The following is a 17633-nucleotide window of genomic DNA, read 5'->3' as shown; positions in this document are numbered from 1 at the left end:
CGCCTTTGGATTTCACTAAGTGGAATGCTTAAAAGCATGTTGAGAAGCCCACTAGAAACATGCCACAGGGGAATTCGAGTGCCTCGGCTGTGGCTTAGATGGGCTACCGCTCACGAGACCAGTCCTCTCTGGCCGCAATGTCGAGTCGTAGCTGAACCAACAACTGTTTGGTCTGGCCTGACTTTTGGCCATGCTCTTCCCTTCTTCTTGAGTTACAAACCACATTGGCGGACGGCCGGGTGGGATCTAGACATCCTTGTTGTGAGGCTTCTCCACACTTCCCCAGCTCTCGAATCCGCCCAGGATCTGACGGCAGTGTCAGTCGTCACAGAAAGCATGATTTTGAGAGGGCGGGGTCCTGTCCTGGATGCTGACTATATACTGTATTCATCCGAGAGAAGGAGTTAGCCATGTCGCAGCCAAGACACGCTGTTCTTTTGCTAGAGGTACGAGTCGTTGACATGGCGGGACAGATGTCTACCCTTGGGCATGTGTGGGCTGAAGATTAACATGTCAGATGGACTGCGTAATGTTCTGTGCTTGTCTTGTCAACATGTGGCTTACTTTGCGCTTAGGACCGGATTCGCATTGCGAGGCGTCGTTTCAATGGGCAATTCGCCGCCAGATGAGCGGGTAGATTTTAGCAACAGTGTAATGCTCATGGATCTGGCTCCTGGCGTGTTCCCTGTTCCTAGTCTGCCTCTCACAAAGACAGGTACAGACAGACAGATTGTTGGGGGTTATTCTTAGGGTCAGTCTGCCCGCCGTCCCGTCCCACGCAGCTGGTTGCCTGAGCGGGCAGCGGAAAACAGCGCAACCAAGATCAGGCACCCGAACTCTGTTGCGTTGTGTGTGTACTTCCATGTGGAAGCACTTGTTGGAGTTCAGCCACCCCACGGGACGCTGGTGCGTGTTTCCGACAGGCGCGGTGGGGAAGACGTGTCCACTGTGACGCCACCGTACAGGTGTCCAGGTCGCTGTAACTGAGGTGTGCGGCGCGTTGCTGGGCGGCGGAACGTGGGACGTGGGAGCCAAGCGGGCACGCGGGTTATTATCGGCCGTGTGTACGTACTCACCTACAAACACCCACGACCTAAGACCTTCTTGGGAACCTACCCCAGCTTCCTCCTTCAGCAAGGTACCGGCTCCGTCACTCGGCCAGCTTGGACTGCGGTGCCACGAGGTCACAGGTACGTCGTCTATCTGCCCATCTACCTACCTGCCCGCCTACCTATCTTCCGCTCTCTTCTTCCTGCTACCACGGCCAACCCGAGCCAGAGCTTCTTCGCCTTCCGCCGCTCTGCTGCCATTCATCCATCACTCCGTTTGCTTACCTTCATGTTTCCTTTTCTCTTCTGACATCGTCTGTTTCCTTTAGTCGCCTTCATCATCGACGATAACACCGAGCCCGCTCCTTCGTCCGCTTATCGGTGCGGCGTCGTCTCTCCATCGAAACGCCCATCATGGCTCCTCCAAGCCTGAGGAGCCTCCTCATCGGGGCCCTGGCGTGTCTTCCAACACTCGCCATGTCCCAGCGCAACTACTCCACCGCCGATATGCTGCGAGCTCAGCTGACGCTGCTCGACGATCGTCCCGACAACTGCCCTCCCTGGTGAGTTCCATCTCGCCTCTTGCGACTTTGTCGAATCCGATATTGGCACTCCGAACCGCTGTCGGGATTGTGACCATGACGCCCAGGCTGACAACATTGCGCGCAGCTTCAACTGTCTCCTCCCCGCCCACAAGTGCACTCAGTTCGCCGGCTGCAATGACTATACAGGCAAATGCAACTGTCCCGAAGGTTTTGGCGGTGATGACTGTCTCGAACCACGTACGCCGCCCACTTCTGAGCCGTTTTGTCGCACAAGCGAGGCGCATCACTGACACCCCCGATAGTTTGCGGTTCCCTCTCCCGTGGCGATAACACCGACAGGCCACGACGATCTGGCGACCTTTGCGAATGCGACGACGGCTGGACCGGCATCAACTGCAACGTCTGCACGAGCAACCAGGCGTGTAACGCTCTAATGCCCTCTCAAGAGGGTGGCGTGTGCTACCAGAATGGCGAGGTCATCAACCACAACTACCAGATCTGTGATGTCACCAACAAGAAGATTACCGACCTTCTGGGCGACAAGCGACCCCAGGTTACCTTCACTTGTAAGAAAGAGGAGGGTAACTGTGACTTCCAGTGTAAGTCCGAGCCGAGTCCATGCGCTTCAAGCTCCGCGTCAACATCCGTTGCTAACCATCCTCAGTCTGGGTTGACGAGCGCGAGTCCTTCTACTGCCACTTGACCGAGTGCTCGTCCAAGGCCGATATTAATGAGAGCCAGAATAGCACCGATTACAAGTGCAACAAGATCGACTGCAACTGCATCTCCGAGCGAATGCTTTGTGGCGAGAATGGTTCCGTCGACATTAGCGACTTCCTCGTCGAGGAAATCAAGGGCCCCGCCGAGTTTGAGTGTCTTCAAAAGAATGGAGGGATCAACAACTGCGCGTTTAAAGAGCCCGCAATGGACGATCTCATCCTTCAGCTGATCGGCGACAGCAGCATCCAGCTCACTTGTCGTTCCGGCGAGTGTCTGTACCACACCGAGGTCCCTGGCTACGAGCGCCCCGTCAAGAAGATCAACACTCCACTTATCGCCAGTATCATCGCGGCATGCTCCCTGTTTGTCGTTGCCATCATTCTTCTCACCTGGTACCTGTCTAGAAGGCAGTTCAACTATGGCGCTATCGCCTTGGATGACTCGGATGATGAGAGCTTGAAGCTTATGACGAACCACAAGCCCGCCTCTCTGTACTTCGAGAATGTTGCCTACGAGCTCAACGGCAAGAGGATCTTGAACAACATCCAAGGCATGGCCCATCCCGGAGAGGTCACCGCCATCATGGGTGCATCGGGTGCTGGAAAGACTACGTTCCTTGATATCCTGGCTCGGAAGAACAAGCGCGGTAACGTTTCTGGCGACTTCTTCGTCAACGGCGAGAAGGTAAACGACACGGACTACAAGAATGTCATCGGATTCGTCGACCAGGAAGACACGATGTTGCCTACCCTCACGGTGCATGAGACTATTCTCAACAGCGCGCTTCTCCGTCTGCCTCGCAATATGGGCCGAACCGCCAAGGAACAGCGCGTCTTCGAAGTCGAGAAGCAACTCGGAATCTACCACATTCGTGATTCGCTGATTGGCTCTGAGGAAGGCAAGGGCCGAGGTATCTCTGGCGGAGAGAAACGCAGAGTTGGTATCGCCTGTGAACTTGTCACCAGCCCCTCGATTCTGTTCTTGGATGAGCCTACTAGCGGTCTCGACGCCTACAATGCCTTCAACGTCATCGAGTGCCTGGTCACCTTGGCTAAGAACTACAAGCGAACTGTTGTCTTCACTATTCACCAGCCGCGATCCAACATTGTGGCGCTGTTCGACCGACTCATCTTGCTGGCGCGCGGAGGTGCAGTCTACTCTGGCCCCTTTTCGCAATGCCAGGGTTACTTCGACCGCATTGGATACTCATGCCCTCCCGGTTTCAACATTGCAGACTACCTCGTCGACCTCACGATGCATGCCGGATCTACTACGTCAGAGGATGATGGCACCCTCAACGCGGAAGTCGCCAGCCTGGGACCCAGCAGCACTACTGCTGTTAAGTCCATTGCGAGTATCCCTGGAAGCATTGCTGAGGATAGCGGTGTCGAATCTTCCACTTCGCGCCCAAAGAACAGCCGCCGCGACTCGGTCAGGATCCGTCAGGAGCGGGAGCTCTACACGCGTCGCAAGAACACTGTCGACACTGCGGCTTCCTCCGACGCTGGCGGTGAGGATGTTGGATCTTACAAGCTACAGAACCAACCTGCTGGCTTTGTTCCCACGATCAACGTTGAGGATCCCCATGATCTTCCCCCTGCTGCCTATATCGGTACCGATCTGGACATGTTGATCAGATCCTTTGCGGAGTCGGATATCGCTGGTTCCACACACGATGAAATCCAGCAATCGATTTCAGCTGCCCGAGGCGCCAACGGCCAGAATGCGAACGGATACAACCCAGAGGGCCCCAACATCAACATCAGCGCCATCGGCAAGGGCTATGCTCGGGTCGGTCTTGGTCGCCAATTCATCATTCTCTCAAACAGAACCTGGAAGAACCTCTACAGAAACCCAATTCTGATGTTGACGCACTACGCCATCGCCATCCTTCTCGCGGTTCTGTCTGGATACCTGTTTTACGGCTTGACTGACGACATTCCCGGATTCCAAAACCGCTTGGGTCTCTTCTTCTTCCTCTTGGCTCTTTTCGGGTTCAGCACACTCACGAGCTTGAACGTCTTTGCCACCGAGAGACTCTTGTTCGTGCGCGAGCGAGCCAACGGCTACTACCATCCCATCACATACTTTGCGGCCAAGCTTCTGTTCGACATCGTCCCATTGAGAATCATCCCTCCCCTTCTCATGGGTGCCATCATTTACCCAATGACTGGCTTGGTCCCTGAAGCCGGCCATTTCTTCAAGTTCATCCTCGTCCTGGTCCTCTTCAACATGGCTGCTGCCGCAATCTGCTTGTTTATCGGCATCATCTGCAAGGATGGCGGAGTAGCTAACTTGATTGGCAGCTTGGTCATGCTGTTCAGCTTGCTCTTTGCGGGCCTGCTGCTCAACCACAACGCTATTCCTAAGGCCGCTATCTGGCTTCAGACTCTCTCCATTTTCCACTACGGTTTCGAGTCCCTCATAGTCAACGAAGTCCTCCAACTCACTTTGGTGGACAAGAAGTACGGACTAGACATCACTGTCCCTGGAGCAGCCATTCTCAGCTCCTTCGGATTCAACAACGATGCTCTCTGGACCGATGTTGTTAGCCTCGGTGTCTTTGGAGTCGTCTTCATCATCCTTGCTTATGCTGCCATGCACATCCTTCTCGTTGAGAAGAGATAATGAGCCATGCCTGCTGGCGGCAAAAGTACCTTTGGTATACGAGTGTACGATTATGGAGCATCAAGGCCGCCAGCATCAAGAACGTGGCGGCTCCGGTCGTTTTCATAGAGATCCCGCAGACACATACAACAGTTTCTATTTCGACTGGCAAAAGCCTGTCAATGTGCATATGGGGTTCTTCGGCGTTGGAGGACATGTACGTCTTGTTAGTTTGATATCGATGGCTTTTTATAATGCTACAAAGAATCTATGGTAGTACAAGTTGAATGCACCCGAGGCGACATTGCACCCAGGCGTGACATGCGGATGCTGTCTGGTTCAAGCCACTACAACTGAAGATGTGAGATTTTACAGGGCTGAACCGCAATTTGTGTACGACCCGCCAGCTGAGCCGGCTCTTTAGTCTGAACCCTTCATCTTGCCACCGGTCAACTCCTCAGCAATTGTCTTCTGTCTGTTGACGGACCTGGTTCCTTCGGTCTGCTGCGAGTCGATGGCGTTCGTCTCTCTCTTGAACATTTCCTCCAACATGGTCTGCACCGTTGGGGGCGCTCCCCAGACGTCCCAAGCGTTCTCCTGGTCCATGACCATAGACTGGCCCTGGCGCTTCCAGAAATCCTCGGCGAACAGCCTGTCCAGCTCATCGTTCAGTTCCTCCTCGGTGACGATGAAGTTGGAGGCGTTAATGTACAATTCCATAAGCGCATCCCGTTTCGCATCGGTCTTCTGCTGGGCGAGGGCGGCGGTCTTGGCCTTGCTCTCCGCAGCGCGCTCGTAACGGAGAGGATCAAGGTCCACAGACATTGTAGTCTTGAGAGACGACAGAACTGAGCTACGGGTGAGACGGTCGTCCTCACGCTCGGGGGCCTTAGCTGCGCGTGCGTTATCGAGTCGACGTTGCCTCGAAGTGGCTGAAATGGCATCGACGGTGGTCTTCTTGCGCTGGTAGAGGCCCTTGAGGGCGGTTTTGAGGTTCTCACGACGGCTATCAGCCATGAGTCGGCGGTGCTCCCGGCGAGAGCCTGGCTCAACAGGCCTCTGGGAGGCTTCGTTCGAGGGTGTCGGGGCCGTTTGTTCGAGGTATTCGGGCTTTACCTTGCGGTCTCCTTCCTTGCGCGGGAAGGGGTCGCGGGGCACGGGGAGGGTTCCCCTAATGACCTTAAGCTTCTGCTCAGAGGACTGAGATTGAGGCGGTACCGGGACCTGGATCCATTCGGGGGATTCGGGAGGCACTTTGAGGTTCGCAGTCGTGGTCGAGAAGGGTCGTGTGAGGTTCATGCTGGATCCAGCGGTGACGGGGAGCCGTGCCAGGCGCACGCATGCGCATCGTGATGACATTTTGGCCTAGTCGGCTTCGACCAACTTAATGGCACCGACTGTGAGGAGATTGACGGCGCTGGGAATGGAGTCGGCTCGCGGCTTGAGGTGACCTTCCGTGGTGGTAGGATCATGGACCTGAGAAATTCTCGATTGTCCAGGGTTTGATAGAAACACACCGGTGGCTTGACTGGAGGGGCAGTTGGGTGGGATTTCTGCGCTGCCAGCGGGAGAGCAGCACCAGTAAGAGACAACACCGGGGCGTGAATGTGCCATTCACAGTGGAGAGGAGTGAATCAGAGTTTTGATTGGCTGGTCGGGGGTACGGCGCGTGCTTGACCCGAAGTCTCCAAAAATTTCAGCAACTCCACTAAAAAAATGCCAGGACCCCACCAGTGCGCAGAGAACTTCTTCTTTTGCGCGAGCTCCAACCTCCCTCTCTCAAACTTCCTTAACAACTCACCGACTTCAACTCCTGCCCAGTCTTCCTCCCTCTTCTCTTTCAATTTCACGACTGGGCGAGTTCGCGGTCAAAAGAAGATGGGAACCGGCAAGAAGGAGGCGAACCGAAAGGTTCGCCAGGGCAAGACCGGCGATGGCATGGGCAATGTCAAGACCAAGGGCGAAAATTTCTATCGGTAAGCCTGTCCGCCTTCCTGCTTCAGGAACATGGCTTTTGGCCCCATTGGACGCGTCCCTAACATATCTTTGCAGCACTGCCAAGAGGGTGCGCCAATTGAATATCCTCAAGGATGGAAAGGCCCAGCGCAATGCCGACGGTGAGATCACCAAGGCCGCGTCGTTCCAGAGCCGCGAAGTTCCCAACGCCCGGATCGAGCCCAACCGCAAGTGGTTCAACAACACTCGCGTCATCTCCCAAGAGAGCTTGACAGCGTTTCGCAGTGCCATGGCGGAGAAGGCTGCCGACCCGTACTCGGTCCTCCTGAAGAGCAACAAGCTTCCCATGTCTCTCATCAAGGAAGGCGAGACCAACGGCCTCAAGAAGCACCAGGCCAAGATGGCGATTGAGACATCCTCTTTCGGCAGCACCTTCGGCCCCAAGGCGCAGAGGAAGCGTGTCAAGATCAGCTCGGGCACCATCACGGACTTGATGGACGACGCGGACAAGAGCTTGGACACGTACAACGAGCGCCTCGAGCAGGCCAAGCTGCTCAGTGGAAACTCGGGACCTTCGGCGGACGGCGAGGACGAGGGTCACGTTACCATGTCGATCGAGCCCATCTTCAACAAGGGACAGAGCAAGCGTATCTGGAACGAGTTGTACCGCGTGTTGGATTCTTCCGATGTTGTCATCCACGTCCTCGACGCTCGCGACCCTCTGGGCACGCGCTGCAAGAGTGTTGAGAAATACCTCTCAGAGGAGGCTCCTCACAAGCACCTCATCTTCGTCTTGAACAAGACCGATTTGGTGCCCACCAGCGTAGCTGTAAGTTTTTGTCCTTCTTTTCCTACCTTTCCTCCAGACCCCAGTCGTTTTGTCAGGAATCCTTTCGCACTCTGTTGCCCTCAATGGAAGGTTCTCCGTTACACGCTGGGAATATCAAGGGTCGTCTCGCTGTCCTGGTCCTTGGACCAGGGCTGATGGGGTCCGTTTTGGATTTCCCATCATGAGACGAAATTGCATCACTTTGAGTTGAACTCTGCTAGTGCTCTTCCGAGCCTCGATATGGCGGTTTTCTTAGTAGCGAAGCATACATATCATCACATATGACTGTGTCGTTTGTTTTCTTAAGCGGAAGCTAACAGGACACAGGCTCGTTGGGTGCGATACTTCTCCAAGGTCAGGCCAACGCTCGCCATGCACTCTAGCATTACCAACCCCTTCGGCAAGGGAAGTTTGATTGAGCTGCTCAGACAGTACGCCAAGCTCCACAGCGAGCGCAAGCAAATCTCCGTCGGACTCATCGGCTACCCCAACGTCGGCAAGAGCAGTATTGTCAACACCTTGAGGAAGAAGAAGGTCGCCAACGTTGCGCCAATTCCTGGCGAGACCAAGGTCTGGCAATACATCACTCTCACCAAGAAGATCTGTAAGTCGCGCTTACCTCTTTCGATGTCAATGTGCATGAGCTAACACGCCCAGACCTCATTGACTGCCCTGGTATCGTCCCGCCTTCTCAGACGGACACGCCCCAGGACCTGCTTCTGCGTGGTGTTGTGCGTGTCGAGAACGTCGAGCACCCTGAACAATACATCCCTGCCGTACTCGCCAAGGTGAAGCCTCACCACATGGAGAGGACCTACGAACTCAAGGGCTGGAAGAACCACACCGAGTTCCTCGAGATGATTGCCCGAAAGAGCGGTCGTCTCCTCCGCAAGGGAGAGCCTGACGTGGATGGTGTCGCCAAGATGATCCTTAACGATTTCATGCGCGGCAAGATTCCCTGGTTCACTCCTGCGCCGATGGATGAGGATGCCGAGGCGGGTGAGGCCGTGGAGGGTCGCGGTGGTAGACTCGGAGAGATGCCCCTGAAGCGAAAGCGGGATGATGCTGAGAATGCTGAGAGCATGCCTGATACCTCAATGGGACCTTCCACAGTCGCTGGTGACAGCGATGATGAGGAAGAGGAGGAGGACGATGATGAGTTTGAGGGTTTCGGATCCGAAGATGGTAAGGCCGAGGGCGACAAGTCCTTGGCCGAGGCGTCTGAAGACGCCGATGAAGCCTCGGACGATATGATCCCGCTGGACGCTGACTCTGATGACGACTCCGCAAGTGACAGTGAGGGTGGTGACGGCGCTGCCTCGGAGACGAGCTACAATACCTCGGTCCGTGCGATCTCGGATCGCGCCAGTACAAGGAGTACTAGGAGCAGCATTGCCGCCAAGAGGAGAAAGACATGAGGCTCTCTGAAAAGCTAGATGATGTTGATCCGTCGCGTCGCCGAAGTTTCGGCAACGTCGCCAGCTCGGGTAGGGAAACAGTCCAATCATCGTCGATCGGGCCGACTCAGGGACTCCAGATCCTAAAGTTCAGCGCCCGCCAGCGTGCGGTCACCGCACTGTTTGGTATGAGATCACAGGGCAACGGCAGCCGTTACAAACCTGATTGCGGCCTGAACCTGCACCCCGTTTCGATGTTGGGCGACCCGAATGCGGCTCTTCCGGAGAACCGCAAAACCCCTACTTCCCTGTTCCTCCCACCAGCCTGGCACGGGCTTTCAGCCGCAAGGTGTTTGTTCCGAGGCTCCGCACGCACGCGTCTGGGGAAGAGCTGAGCTTTGAAGTGTGTTTGACCGTATGATACCCATGTCTTCATCGCAATCGAAACGGCAAACGAGTCTTTGCCCGTGGAACAAGGCCCCATTGTGTGATTCGAGGAAACGAAACCTCGTCTGCCCCCGAATCGTCTCTAGTGGAGGACGACTCAGTGTCTCGCAAGGGAAGAAAAGAAAAAGATTCCAAGAGTTAGAGAAAGACACACACACATACACAATGACTCTGGTTCATCAGTCAATAGAATAGAAATGATTCGTTCGATGCAAACTTTGTTTCTCTCCGGCTCCCTCCCCATGTTTCTTGTTTTGACCTTGGCCGTTCGCTTCACCGCCGCATCTCGCCGCGTAGTCCCTGGGAAGATCGGGCGACGGAGAAGCGAAGATGAGGGGATGGAAAGAAGAGGGGTGATTTGAATGGCAAGGTTTTGAGTTCTTGTCAGGACTAAGCAAGAGAGTTTTTTCCTTCTTCCTTTTAATCCTCCGAGTTTTATTCCTTGGCCCAATCGAACCAAGTCGTCGGAAAAGTCACCGCCTTTGGTGGTTGTTTCTGCGTGGTTCGCCAGTTCGTGATTCTAACTTCTCGCACCCCCTTTTTCCCAGCCAAGATGTCATCTCGATCTGGCTCCATCTGAAGTTCTATAGCTTGATCTTTTATGATCTCCTTCGCTTCTGAGAGGCGGCAGAAAAAAAAGACTGGAAGGGCAATTGCCTTAAAGTCTCCACGTGGATGCCGTATCCGATGTTTGTACGAATGCCGTGTGTGGTTCATGAGATCATGTTTACCCAGGCCTCGTCGTGGCCTCCTCCGGGCCTCCTCCTCAGGCCCCCTGTTGGTTGTTCTCTCTGCCCACCCACACCCATCCCACACACACCCCTCTTTGTTGAATGACTCTCTCATGATGTTGACATCGTCGTCGGACATCATTGAACCCCCGCCAACCCCTCCCCCTCACGACCCCCTCGTCCCCCTTTTCCGCTCCGGCCAGACTTTTTCTGCTCTCGCTCGGCTAGTCAGTTGACGGCCGCCTCACGTTGTGATTCGTGTTCGCAGCCATGTCCCCTCTCTCCGATGTCGTTTCTCAAGCTTTCGAGGTGGTTCGAAAAGAAAAGCCTAAAAAAGATAAGAAGACTTCGTCCGTCGTCCATCGTCTTGGTGCTTACCGCCGCCCCTTTTCCCCTTTCTTCACGACAGCATTCGCTTTTTTCGTGTTGAGAAGACGAGTAAATCTTCCTCACCTTACCCATTCCGACAGTAAATTCCTTTCCCCCAAGGGCATACTCCCCTGACGGGCCGTGTTCTTTTGTCACCCGTTTTTCTAATTTGTATTATACCACACTCAAAAGTTGTACATCCTTCGAGAGAGAACAGGAAAATGCGTCTGTCGGTAATCACTGTCGTTTCCCTCGCTACGAGCTCCCTTGCTCTCTCCCTCGGTAGCAGAGACGACGCAAATGCCTTGGCTGCCGAACACGGCCGCGGCCGTGGAGAAGGCTGCCGCGCTGGCGAACGTCCAGGAGGCGGCGGCGGTGGTGGGATGAAGAGGGACAATGCAGACCCTCAGATCGATAACCACTTCCCGGGAGGTGGTTTCCCGGGAGGTGGTCATGGCGGTGGTAAGGGCCCCAAGGACTGCGACAAGCCCGACAAACCGAAGCCGATGCCGCCAGGCCCGGACAAGCCTGGAGCAAGTGACGCGCCCATGCCAATGCCAATGCCAATGCCCATGCCTATGCCGCCGCCGGGCGGAGGTGACAAGCCCAAGCCGATGCCTCCGGGTGGTGAAAACCCCCCGAAGACGCCGCCTGGACCTGACAAGCCCGGATCAAGCGACAAGCCTCAGCCGATGCCACCACCCGGCGAAAACCCCCCGAAGACGCCGCCTGGTCCTGACAAGCCTGGACCTGATAAGCCTGGATCGAGCGACAAGCCTAAGCCGATGCCACCGCCGGGCGGACCTGATAAGCCGGGACCTGACAAACCCGGAGCTAGTGACAAGCCAAAGCCGGCCCCTGGCCCAGGAGGCGGCGGCGGTGGAGGCGGAAAGGGAGGTGATGACTGCAAGGGCGGCCGTTTGAGAGATTGCAAGTCGTTCAAGTTCATGGCGAAGGGCTCTGTTTCCGGCTCCATTGGCCAGTTGGAAAGCGGACAGCTTAGAATCGGACTTGAGCCGGCGACCATGCACATGGAAAAGGGGGAGGTCAACGATGACAAGAAGCGAGGCTGCTGGTGGACTCGTAAGTAAATCCGGGTGTCTGTGATTTTGAAGACTCTGAAAACTAACTATGACGACTTAGCTCCCACGGAGACTCTGCAGTGTGACGTTGGCCAGAAGGCCGACTCTGGGTTCTCGGTTGGCTGCGACGGGCAGATTACGTTCAAGAACCAGACCAAGTTCTTCCAGTGTGAGGCCGAGCAGCAGCAGTACAACATCTATAAGAAGGCTGACCAGGGTGCGAACTGCGCTGAGGTCATGCTATTTGCAAGTGGCTGCCGTGAAGGAGGCGGCGGCGGAGGAGGTGGCGGTGGAGGTGGCGGCGGTGGTGGAGGAGGAGGAGAAGGAGGAGGAAAGGGCGGCGACAAGCCTGGCGAAGGCGGCGGTAAGGGCGGCGACAAGCCGGGCGGAGGGAAGGGAAACCCTTCTCCCCCGAACAACGGCACGGGCATGCCGGGCAACGGGAACCCGCCTGAGATGCCGCCTGCGAAGCCTCCCAAGTCTAGGTTCAGGTTTTTGCAGCGCCTTTGAGGGTTCGCTTGCGGACGGGATCTGTGGTGGCCCTTTTTCGGGTGTTCGCAGGTTGCTTGCTGTGAGGGATTCGTGATGGCTTCGGGACTGGCTGCTGAAGCCTTGGACGGGTGCCGCCGTCGGTCATGGATGCAGGATATCTATGTGTCTTGTCTGGACTGTGCGAGGGTTTCAGGTCGAGTAATGTAAGAGATGTAAATGAAGCCTCAAGAAAGAAACGCAAGAGGCAACCACAAATTATTCAATGTATAAGATTAGACATTGCAGTCACACTTGGTTCAAATCGTTGCGTCGTGATGCTTGGGCACTTGGGGGCATTGCAGGAAGAGGTAAGGGGTAGTGTCAACAAAGACAGGGAGCTGGTCTGATTCGAGGTTGCATGATTAGGCCGTCAACAGGCTGTGTAAAAAGAATATGTTTGTCACACCAAAGGAAGCAACGACCAAGAGCACCTTCCCAAGTCTGCCTGCCTTGCAGACCCACGCAAAGGTAAACAAACGTCTTATTCACCAGGCGCTCGAGGCTAGCAACCGCATAACGTGCGACTCGACAATATCGTTTTGTGTCGAGGCAGCCTTTACTGCAGTTTCCCACCCTCGACTACCATCGGTCTTCCTCCAGAACGACACTTCGGAGTCCACATCACGGCCGACATTGGCAGTTCGCATTCGTTTTGACCATCATTACACCTCCTTGGTTAACCGGTTTGCGACACCCCGCCAGGCAGTCTCCGGTGGAATTCTAGTCGCCTGGAGTCCTTCTTCTATCAGCCATACCCATGACCCCGACCAAGGCAGCCGAAGAAGTAACACGGAGTCTCGTTGAACGTGTCTCTTCAGGAATCTCGGCATTGCCCCGCCTTGCCGAGCCTCAGATGCAGCGCCGTGCCGACCAAGTCCGCAACCACCTGGCGATCCCGAACTACCGCGCCGAAAACGCCATGCAACAACGCGCTTCTGATATTCGGGAAAATATGGAGCTTCCCCGTCTGAAGCGTTCCTACGGTCAGATGAGCCATTCGAGCCCCGAGCCCGTCTCCCCAGGTCCTGCCTTCCCAAGCGACCCTCTTGATCTGAACTTGGACGGCGCGTCTATGGCTTCGTACATGTCCCAGATGGAATACTCTCGTTAGTCTCATCTCAAATATTCGTCCAGAGATTCACTGACAATTCAAGCCAACGTGTCACACTTCAGCCCCTCTGGTCGTCCGACACAGAATCCGATGGTGGCCGCCCTCTCGTCCGGAAACATGCCCCGCATGCAACTTCGTATGAACACAACCTTGTGCCCAGAGTTGCCCAGATTAGCTAACCTCTTCATGTAGACACCGATAGAAACAACCGAGCCAGCCTTGTTCCATCTAGCAGTCCGCCGGGATACCGTCAATCGAGTAGCACACCGTCGACACCTCGTCGCCCTTCGTCACTCCGAAAGGTCTCGTTCCCGACCTCTGATGACACCTCGAACACTATGTCCAGCAACAGATCCAGCAACACAATCACTCCATCCCCAAGCCGATACGCTCCCGGCGCTATGATGAGCAGCAGCCCGATCCGAGAGACAAAGCTGGCCAATCCCTTCAAGCCCACCAAGGAGTCCGACGCTCAACTGCAGATGATGATGTTGCACCCCCAGCCCATTAGCGAGCATCAGAGCATGGTTAGTCGCCAGGTCGAGAAAGCGCGCGAGCTCGCAAAGGACAAGCACAAGGGTCCCTTCCAGGTCGGCCGCCACTTCTGCCTGATCGATCCTTATAATGGCGAGCCCGTTCAGATTGCCGTAATGAAAGCTGACGGTATGGGCAATGTCATCTACAAGGACAAGTTCGGAAGGGACGTCTCCAAGATCTCGCCTTCAGGCATCGGAGAGCCGATGCCGGGTAAGAGAGGAGAGTTCCTTGGCTTTAAGGAAGACTTTGGAGCCTCACACCTTTTCGGCCCCGGATAGGGCACGGCCATGCCGAAGCAGGTGGAGGAAGATGTCAGCCCCTGGAGTAAAACTGGAAAAGATGCATGGATGGGAGCTAAGACGGCTGATTATGAGGACATATTTGAAGAGGAGTTGTTTCAATCCCAGCCGCCTACCACCCGGGTGGGACCGACCCCGGCTTGGCTGAGGGAAGCAAACGAGATTCTGGGCATCGAGGAGGACGATCCCTTTTCGACTCTGTACGACGAACATCTCGGCATCCAATTTTGAGGTTTTCGGCGGTTATCCACTTTCTTCGAGCGAAATTGGTTGCGCATCTGGGCAGTTGGTTGTTGGTTCGGACCTATCCAGCTTGGTAATACCCCGACGGCATTTGGGCGTCATGTTGGCTTGTACTCGCGATTTGGACTCTGGCGATTTCACAGGATGCCTTGGAGTTTTGGCAGCAGATCGAATTCGGGGACGTTATCAGTCTTCAGAGTTAATCAGGGTGTGTATAAGATGTACCAAAGTGTAGAAAAGATGATGTGTTTTATTACTCTCGGTCCGTTGATCTGGCTCATCTACGGCCGGCTGACTTTTTCAGCAACCTTTCAACGTCAGAAGTGATGTCAACCAGTGGGAAACTCGTTCTGTTTCCTGCGGTTGATCCGGACACGGGAGGGTCTGCGAAGAATTCCTCCACCATGAAGAGATTGTCCCCAATCTGTACCGGCGCCGTGACGATCCCGCCCTGGGCTGCTGTAGAGTTGTTGGGAACAGTGCCCAAGTGCTCAGCTGATTTCCACGACCCATCTTTGGACCGCAAGACGGTGATGCCCTTGAGGTTCTCTGCGATGAGCAGGACCTTTCCGTCATACCTCGGTGGCAGGTATATCGCATCCGTGCTGTCGAGGCTGACCTCGGGTGTTCTCGGGACCAGCTCAGGCTTTCCCTTGTCGTCCTTCATATTGAACCGGTAGATCTGGCGGTCCTCGTTGTTGTTCGCCAAGAGGATATCCCCCGTTGCCGCGAGCCCGGAAAAGCCCATCTTGGTGTGGTTGATCTGCTGCGGGAGAAACCAGGGATCGACGGCGGACCCCTGGGGGTCGACTTTCATGATGGTCCCCGGGAACGAGCCGACGACGTACGTGTTCCCTCGGGGGTCGTGCTCGATGTCCTGGAAGCCGCCGTACTGTCCCTGTGTCACGGCGGTGATGTTCTTGTTCCAGAGGACCTGCTTCTTGGCGGGGTCGTACTTGATGATGAAGTTGTCGCCCGAGATGTCCTGGCCGGCGGTGTTGAAGGCGGCGGCGGCGTCGACGACCACGGAGACGAGCTTGGTGTGCTGGTCGACCTGGACGCCGCCGATGTGGAGGTTTGGGTTGTGCGTGATGCCGTCGAAGGTGAGGATGTCCACCACCGAGTCCTTGTACGGGTCGTACACGGCTACGCTGGCGTTGAACAAGGACCTGGGACCGGGTTAGTGCGTGAGTTGTGTAAGAGGGGTCAGGCTCGAGTACCCAAAGTAGACGATACAGTTGTCAACGTCCCAGTCCGCATTTTCGGGGTACAGCTGATACTGCTGGATTGTGAAGCTGCCTTTGGTGAACGGGGGGCAGGCCTTGGAAGGGTTGGGGGCCGCTTCTACAAGCACCAAGGAGGAAATCAAGGCTAGGAGGAGGTACCCGCACGGGTGATGCTGAATGGAAAACATCGCAACGGAACAAGTAATCAACAGATTAAAGAACGAAAAGGGCAGGACGAACTCGCTGGAGGCTTTCAAAAAATTGCTTCAGGATGGGGGTCGTCTGCCTATGTATATACCCCATTTGCAATGATGAGTTCAGCGTCTCACATTAAAGAAGGCACCAGGATTCAAGCTGACGTCCAGCCGGATGCCTGCGCGACAAAAGCTGCCGTTCCTACGGTTCCCTCGGGGCCCATGTAATATGCCTGAAAACAAAAAGCGGCAAGATCAACAATCCTCGAGGATTCCATGACCGGTAAGGTGGTGCTCGGATGGGATTCCGAATGGACGGGGAAACCATGGCCATCGCAGGGAGATTACCTGGGCATGGTCCCCGGCCGATAGAACCGGCATTTAAGAAAGGAGGTGTCCGGGCTCTGGAATGACAGGTTTGCGTGAGATGTTCCGTGTTCGTGGGGTATTGGATGAGAGACACGGTCGGCGCTTGGGGCAGGGGATTGCTTGTTGCGTGGGTTTGGATGGACAGACTCGTCGGCGATGCTTTGTGGGTATTATTTATAGACGATGAGAATCATCCTTCTTTGAAAGGAGAAGACATGCCGAAAGGAGGAAGAGTTCCAGAGAAGGAAGAAATGACGATATCATGTCAGCTTTTGTTAGTGGCTTGCCGAACCGTGTCTCTCTATTGCCAAGAGTGTAAGCGTCACCGTCTTCCCCTAACCCATCAAAAAAGACTCGAGGCTGCCAGGGAGAAGAACAGCAGCAGATTCTTCGAGGGATCTCGACAGACAAAAGAAGCCTGAAGGTTTGCCGTACGGCAGGGATCTTGTGCCGGCGAAGGTTCAACGGCAGGTTCCAAGCCAATGGCACGACTGCCGAGTCGTCGTCGCAACGTGGAAACAGGGGCACAGTGGCCCGAAAGTGCTTACTTGCGCTGGTTTTCCGCGGCTTGGCAGCAAATGACTTGCATGCCCATTGGTGTTTGACAGGGAGATGTGAAGCTGTGAATCTTTGTTTCGCGAAGATGGAGGAGATGGATGAGTAGAGGGTGAGTGGGCTGTGTGTGTTCCTCGCCGAAATGGAACGTTGAAAAGAAGGGCCCCACTTGGCGCTTCTGTTAGGTAAGCTTTTGTTCATCTTCGCTAAAGTGACCGAAAGAGGGAGGACGAGGGCGCTATCGGCGCTAAATGCCCGGGCCGCGGGGTTAATTACAGTGCTAAGTCTTCCTCCCATCCCTCAACCCAACTCGATCCTTCACATCAGCCCATCTCATCCAACCTCGTCTATTTAATTCATCTATTAACCCTTCTCTCACCGGCATCGTCCTGTCTCAGCAAGAGATCGCCTTCAACTGCGAACCATCGTGATGACTCAAAACCCGGTCAGCGAGAAAAACTCTACTCGCCAACAGTTTCTCCAGTGCTACCCCAATGAGCTAGCCATCCTCCAGCATCTTTTTCTTCCGGTTGGCCATCACGCTTGGCACTCAAACTCGCTCACTAATATCTCACCAAGACATTTGGTTCAGCTCTTCGAGGCCTGGTGCTTCAGATGAGGCATATATACCTTACGAATGCGAGAGCGTCGTATCAGCCCAAAAGTCCCCTGTAGCCTCTCTGATCTAGACTCTGACTGCGGTCCACAACACCGAACGCGATGCGAATTGGCAGTGTTTCATTGCGAACCTTGGCTGCATGGCTGGTGCTCTTCCACCTCGGACTCTCAACACCAACATAGCTCTCTCCCATTGCATGCAGCACAGGTCGCGGCGC

The 17633-nt window shown here is 55.2% G+C and overlaps 6 protein-coding genes across 6 annotated transcripts; 4 read left to right on the top strand and 2 right to left on the bottom strand.

Annotated features, from left to right (window-relative positions):
• Positions 1-1463: 1463 nt before the first annotated feature.
• CGCA056_v009215 (ABC transporter G family member) lies at positions 1464-4942 on the top strand (the record flags this gene model as incomplete). Its single annotated transcript, XM_037324462.1, has 4 exons — positions 1464-1612; positions 1719-1831; positions 1897-2193; positions 2259-4942. The coding sequence occupies 4 exons, from the start codon at positions 1464-1466 to the stop codon at positions 4940-4942; spliced, it is 3243 nt and encodes a 1080-aa protein (XP_037177210.1).
• A 399-nt stretch (positions 4943-5341) lies between these two features.
• Positions 5342-6280, bottom strand: CGCA056_v009214 (uncharacterized protein; the record flags this gene model as incomplete). The annotated part of the gene is made up of 1 exon (XM_037324461.1): positions 5342-6280. The coding sequence occupies one exon, from the start codon at positions 6278-6280 to the stop codon at positions 5342-5344; it is 939 nt and encodes a 312-aa protein (XP_037177211.1).
• A 519-nt stretch (positions 6281-6799) lies between these two features.
• nog-2 (Nucleolar GTP-binding protein 2) lies at positions 6800-9124 on the top strand (the record flags this gene model as incomplete). The annotated part of the gene is made up of 4 exons (XM_037324460.1): positions 6800-6897; positions 6974-7706; positions 8034-8310; positions 8364-9124. The coding sequence occupies 4 exons, from the start codon at positions 6800-6802 to the stop codon at positions 9122-9124; spliced, it is 1869 nt and encodes a 622-aa protein (XP_037177215.1).
• Positions 9125-10871: 1747 nt separating this feature from the next.
• CGCA056_v009212 (uncharacterized protein) lies at positions 10872-12242 on the top strand (the record flags this gene model as incomplete). The annotated part of the gene is made up of 2 exons (XM_037324459.1): positions 10872-11733; positions 11794-12242. The coding sequence occupies 2 exons, from the start codon at positions 10872-10874 to the stop codon at positions 12240-12242; spliced, it is 1311 nt and encodes a 436-aa protein (XP_037177216.1).
• Positions 12243-13020: 778 nt separating this feature from the next.
• CGCA056_v009211 (uncharacterized protein) lies at positions 13021-14189 on the top strand (the record flags this gene model as incomplete). Its single annotated transcript, XM_037324458.1, has 3 exons — positions 13021-13369; positions 13418-13510; positions 13567-14189. The coding sequence occupies 3 exons, from the start codon at positions 13021-13023 to the stop codon at positions 14187-14189; spliced, it is 1065 nt and encodes a 354-aa protein (XP_037177214.1).
• A 541-nt stretch (positions 14190-14730) lies between these two features.
• Positions 14731-15867, bottom strand: CGCA056_v009210 (Core trichothecene cluster (CTC) protein 14; the record flags this gene model as incomplete). The annotated part of the gene is made up of 2 exons (XM_037324457.1): positions 14731-15622; positions 15674-15867. 2 exons carry the CDS (start codon positions 15865-15867, stop codon positions 14731-14733), a joined length of 1086 nt encoding a protein of 361 aa, XP_037176729.1.
• Between the last annotated feature and the right edge of the window lie 1766 nt (positions 15868-17633).

The sequence above is a fragment of the Colletotrichum aenigma genome (assembly GCF_013390185.1).
Source record: "Colletotrichum aenigma strain Cg56 chromosome Unknown KSG_Cg56_contig06, whole genome shotgun sequence".
Lineage (NCBI taxonomy): Eukaryota > Fungi > Ascomycota > Sordariomycetes > Glomerellales > Glomerellaceae > Colletotrichum > Colletotrichum aenigma.
Note: the sequence above shows the minus strand (reverse complement) of the source record. Positions and strands in the feature narration are given on the sequence as shown.